This window comes from Pinus tabuliformis, chromosome 2_1 (genome assembly GCF_031772625.1).
Source record: "Pinus tabuliformis cultivar Carrire ecotype Pingquan chromosome 2_1, CPIR1, whole genome shotgun sequence".
NCBI classification, from domain to species: Eukaryota; Viridiplantae; Streptophyta; class Pinopsida; order Pinales; family Pinaceae; genus Pinus; species Pinus tabuliformis.
In genome coordinates this window covers 380,206,301-380,212,300 of record NC_142299.1, presented here as the reverse complement: position 1 = coordinate 380,212,300, position 6,000 = coordinate 380,206,301, and the positions used below count along the sequence as shown (strand labels likewise).

Here is a 6,000-nt window from a genome sequence, read left to right as displayed (position 1 = left end):
GCTAGACTTTGTTTTAACAAGCTTTATGTAAGAGGCCTTCGGGTCAATTCCCAGGTTAGTTGCCTCTAATATGTGCCTCACACGGTGTCCCTTCCAAATCACACATTGTAATCAACGTTGACAGGTTTCCATTGGGAACCAACCACTAAATTCTAATGCAGAGAAGTTCCTAGTATTTCACTGTGAGATTTTCCTTGGGAAAAAGAATATTTAATCTCCACTAAGGAAGCATGTCAATCAAAGCAGGACACAACCTCCATGCTCTGTACCCACGTACTGCAATTTTCTATTTACATCGTAACTTTTCATTACATATATCATCTATCTCTGTTGTAAACTTGGGGACTAGATAGATGGGATTTGAGTGAAAGTAGAGCCCAACCATCCCCGTTACTATTGTTGCTAGAAAACTTTCAATAAACCAGCAATCTTCCTAAAACTGTTGCACAATTTGCTTCAAATTCAAAATGTAACCCTTTAGAACATCGCTTATATCAGATACAGGCGAAAGCTTGCTTCAAATTCAAAATGTAACCCTTTACAGCATCGCTTGTAACAGATACAGACAAAAGCTGTATGCATTTTGTCTTCTCTTGTTATACAGTCTAAATGATTTTCTAGCTTGATACGTAATATTATATCCAGAAGAAAACATTATGTCCATAACCTTTTTAAGATTTTCAGTTCTGTTTAGAGCTAAAATAGAACGAAGCGGAATGAGAAATATTGTAGAAATCTGCTATTAGATGTTTTATTCAAAAAAATAGAACCAATCGGTCCTTTAGTTAATATCTCATAATATTGACACCCTACAATCACTGAGAACAAACTTTTTTTGGAGTCGGTGAAGTATAGGGTACTAGGATAAATCATAGGCTAATTCAGAAGCGTATTTCACGCCTTTCAGCAAAAAACTTTCCTGAAAGTGATTCAGGAGGTAGCAAGACTGTCCATACTCCTGTATCTGCACCTTCTTCCGCTGTTATGTTACCTTCCCAACCGGTCATATCAGTCTTGACCCAGCCAGGACAGTAACAGTTCACATAGATCTTGTGACCTTCCGGACGACCAGAAAGCCTCCTTGCAAGAAAACGAGTATAAGCATTGACAGCTAATTTTGAGACTGAATAATCTGTGAAAATTTGTGGCCAACCACCAGATACCCATGTCCCTTCTCTAATTTGTTCCATAAAACTTTGAACGGTAGTGTCAATCAGTGCTTCAGTAAGATGCTCATCGTCTTCAAGTTGATTTCTTAGCAACTCGTCACCAATTTTCTGTCAGGCTACATTTTGTTATAATGTGAATGGCTATGATGCAAAATTCGGAATATCCTATTAATAAATTTCCTCTTTTGAATCATATCGACAAAAGGAAGACAAAAAAATCAAACCATATAAGAAGAGTTGGGTTTCTAATAAGAGATGAAGGGAAGTAAATTTGTTAAGTACTATGCGCCCGATACGTACATTGCGCCTTCCATTTAGCCTTCCAAGTCGTGAGCTGACATTCAGTATTCGAGCACTTGCTGAGGAAGGTTTCATAAGAGGAAGCATAGACTCTGTCATTCTTTTAGTACCATAATAATTTGTTTGTATCACAGTCTCTGCATATTCCACTGAGTTGCTCGAGCCAGTATTAAAATTGACACCTGCATTATTTACCTGCATCTAAGTGTCATTCATTCGCTGAACAGGATGATAACAAAAATAACCCTAAATTTCTGTAGTAGTTAAATTTGATAAAAATAAGTGATACAGCCAGTAAATAACAACTTTGTAAAAACATCATGATTCCAAGACATATAAGAAATGAAACGTATACATGCTTACTATGACAGTGTTCCATAAACTTGTGTTGTCCAGTTATGAATAGGGCATGGTCAACATTATCACAAAACCAACCAAACATGTGAAGGATGTAAAGTTGGCACCGGTAAATGATGCTTTCCTCCTAAAAATCATATTCTTTTTTTCCAGAAAATGGATTTAGCCGGTCTTTTCCTCATACAGACTACTGCTAATAATAGAATTTCCATAAGAACTGTAGCATCAACAGAGCAGTGTGTGATAGAAAGATAATGAAATCAACTCCTCATGAACAAACTATAATGAACAAGTGATGAGAGACTGTCATTATCAAGGTTGAAAACTTTAATTAAGAGCGAGTAGAAAAGCATTAAAGATTTAGATGAGTGAGAAGATTGGATAATATAGTGAAAAAACAGACAATATAAGGTTCAAAATAAGCATCAATGAGGGATCAAGATAGCATTGTCAGATTACAGTGCATTAACGCTCTTGTCTATGATAATATTCTCCCCCACTATATTTAAGCAATTTTAAAATTTGGCACATTCAAATTAATGGGATATTAACGTGTATGACTACAATTAGAATTTAATCGATATCACAACATAGATATCCATAGAAACTCTAACTTTGGTAGTGTTCCATGTTACTCAAATACTTGTCATCTTTCTCTTATTCGTTCTCCCATCTTTTGACTGTTTGTTGTCAGTTGCACTTGTTGGTTCCTTATATACCTCATGCTATGAGAAGGGGCTAGAAATGCTCAAGGCTGAAGCAGCTACAAAAAAGAAGGAAAAAAGGCATAAGCCAAATGTTAAAATGCAAAGGAATGGCAAGGGAAATAAACAAAAACAAAAGCCAATTTAGCTTGAACTCTACCCCCTCTTATATAGCAACTTGTCCCTAGAGTTCCATGCATATTTCATACATATCAAAGTAAAAAGAACTCTTACAGAATATTCCGCCTCCAATGAAGTGATAAAATGCCCATCATTAAAGGGGATTATATCATCTTTACATGATAATCAATGAACCTTTTTAAACAAGCCAATTATAGCAAATAACTGGGAAAATTTCTGTGTTTATCTGCCATCTCAGTGGTATCTTATGCAATTTGGCAAAAGTTTCTAAGCTATTTCTTTGGTGAAATCTGCCATTTAAATACCCTTTTTAAAATTTTACCTATTTATTTTCCATATAAAAAGTTGATTGCTAGAGATCATTACACTTATTAAAACACTGGGTATTTTAGAAATATGTTTGGCCACTAACTTGCTGGTCAAACATCCAGTAGTTTTCTGTTTTTTTACATGTTATGTTCCAGATTTATGGGTGAAAATAGCACTTTCTAGAACCAGTGACACCTAGCTGAGGTTGGCACGCACCAGCCTGAAAGGAAAGGGAGATTTGCTAGCGACACTAAGGGCAGATTTTCCTAGATGTTTCACTAATTTCTGCTGTAATTTTTTTAAAGATATTCTTATTTACAAGAAGAGTAGAAATTTGTGCTAACAGGACCAATGATAGCCCTCCCAATTATAGCAAATAAATGGGAAAATTTCTCTGGGTTTATCTGACGTCTCAGTGGTATCTTATGCAATTTGGCAAAATTTTTTAAGCTATTTTCTTTGGTGAAATCTGCCATTTAAATACCCTTTTTAAAATTTTACCTAATTATTTTCCATATAAAAAGTTGATTGCTAGAGATCATTACACTCATTAAAACACTGGGTATTTTACAAATTTGTTTGGCCACTAACTTGCTGGTCAAACATCCAGTAGTTTGCTGTTTTTTTACATGTTATGTTCCAGATTTATGGGTGAAAATAGCACTTGCTAGAACCAGTGACACCTAGCTGAGGTGGCACGCACCAGCCTGAAAGGAGAGAGAGATTTTCTAGTGACACTAAGGGCAGATTTTCCTAGATGTTTCACTAATTTCTGCTGCAGATTTTTTAAAGATATTCTTATTTACAAGCAGAGTAGAAATTTGTGCTAACAGGACCAATGATAGCCCTCCCATACCTAAATCTGGCAACTTGTATACAATCACAAGCGATTGAGACATTTGAAAGTGATACTTGTGCGAAGTACTTTCATTGCTTTAACATTAAATATTGGATGAATGCTCACGTGCTAAGTTAGTTTATTTGGTATCTGCTTCATTGTCCTTGTTAAACTAAACCATTCTTCATAAGGAATAGAGATAGTTTTGTCTTTACGTTAATCATGTTGAAAATTTGAGAACCCTGATCTCAAACCTTACGTTAAGTTAGTTTACTTGACCTAATTTTGTTTGGATCTTGTTGTCTCTCCAAGGAACCTTAGAATTGTTTGATTCCCAGACTCCATATGCCTTGGATTGAGAAGGCACTAGTCCATCTCTGTTGTGGTAATCTCTTAAATTATAAAAATCATTTCTTTTTGTTTTATTGTCAATTAGGGCTTATTTATGTTGGATAATGTAACTAGGTTTGGTCTTCATAATTATCATTGTAATTATGTCATTGTATATTTCATGTAAAAAGCAAGAGAAGAAGAAGAATCTTTATAGCATGGATTTCATGCTCAAGTCAAATTGCTATTTAGGTCAAGCATGTTTTTCATGCTTCTAGGGTTTATTGAGTCAAAAGAATATTTTTCATAAGTCAATCTATTGTATTGGAGTCAAGTCCCATTTGGACTTTTGAAAGAAGCAAGAAAAAGAATTTTATTTGAGTCAAAATTGTCAATTTTGTCCCCTCAAGACCAAGTTGGCCCTAGAAGGGACCCATTCGACCTCCTGGATGTGTATAAATACAGTGCAACTCGTTCTCATTTGGATTATCACAAGCAAGTTCGATTTTTGTGCCAAGAAGAGAGATAAAACCAGTGAAGAAGTCAAAGAAAAGAGCAAAAGTCAAAGGAGAGAAATCTGTCACACATGCGAAGTTTTTCTGCCCTAGTTTTTGTCACGTGCAATGTTGCAGGGAATTGCAGGGGCTAAAAATTGCAGACCTATTGAAGGGGCTGAAAATCTGAAGTTTGACCAGATTTGGAAGGCTTTGACTACTGTTGACTTGAGTTGACTTGACTTATTGAATGAATTTGGAAGAAGGGCTGACTTGGGTCTTGTGAGAGGTCTTGGTCTTGGATTTCTCACTTCAATCTGATTCTATAAGAAGAGAAGAGTTCACTGGGTTTTCCCCCTCGTGGAGTTTTGCCCTGGCTTGGAGACTATATCATGTGTTCATTGTCTTGTTGTGATCAACATGTTTATGTTTTGGTAACTGTTTGATGAAGAACATAATAAAAGTAATAAGAAGTTAACATATATTCACAAGCAATTATCAATTAAGAGAAATCATCCCTAATCGGCTGCCCTAGTGATTTCTCAACATGGTATCAAAGCTAAGATGAGGAGAAGGCAGCTTGAAGATCACTCTTGTTGGCACAAGTGAAAGACATTCATCAAAGCTACTTTGGAGGACATCATTTGCAAAGGGAATCAGGAAAAAGACTCAAAGGAAGACTATTACATCAGCTATTCATCTCTCTCTATCATTGAAGGCTCTTGGTTACTCATCATTTTTTGAAGAAGATCATCATCTTATCAATCTCTCTCTCTTGGAATCTCTTTGATCATCATTCATTTTTGGAAGACATCTCTACAAGAAGTCATCACTGACATCAAGATTCTTAGTAACATCATCTACACTCTTCAAAGCATCATCATTCTTATTTGGAGCAGTTTGAAGTTATTATTGCACCAGCCATCCTAGAAGTCATTATTCTAGGATATATTTGAAGTCTCTTGGAAATCCTGGGAGCATCTAGATATTTGAAGACATCATCATCAAGCAGGTCACTCTTTTGACAAGTAAGTACTATATTATTTGGGAAAATTCCTTAACCCGGAATTCCTACTGCAGCACTGATGATATTTCTTCTACTTCTTAGATTTACATGAACAAGTTATTTGCAGTTTCCTATGGCAAACATCGAAATACATACATTGCAGCCTACACCATTTAAATAATATACCGAAACAAGAAACTTAACAATAGAGAAAGATACACAAATGACACAGTTGTTTTTGGACAAACGTCCCCGGAAAAACCCAATGCGGGAAAACCGGTGCAACAGATCTAAGGGTTTTATTATTATGCAGTAGTTTTCTGAATACAACTTCTGGATGCCCTTCCGGCAA

At 35.7% G+C, this 6,000-nt stretch overlaps 1 protein-coding gene across 3 annotated transcripts in view; it reads right to left on the bottom strand.

Moving 5' to 3' along the window:
* Positions 1-541: 541 nt before the first annotated feature.
* Positions 542-6,000, bottom strand: part of LOC149200438 (short-chain dehydrogenase/reductase 2-like) — a 61,860-nt gene continuing 56,401 nt past the window's right edge. For 2 of the 3 annotated variants that reach the window (XM_089402740.1, XM_089402741.1), the window contains 2 exons: positions 1,470-1,664; positions 543-1,277 (listed from right to left, as the gene is read on the bottom strand). In XM_089402740.1, the coding sequence (XP_089258866.1) occupies positions 882-1,277; positions 1,470-1,664 (591 nt within the window). In that variant the 3' untranslated portion in view covers positions 543-881. Of the gene's footprint in view, positions 1,278-1,469; positions 1,665-6,000 lie in introns of all 3 variants that reach the window. The other variant, XM_089402742.1, reaches the window with a different exon arrangement.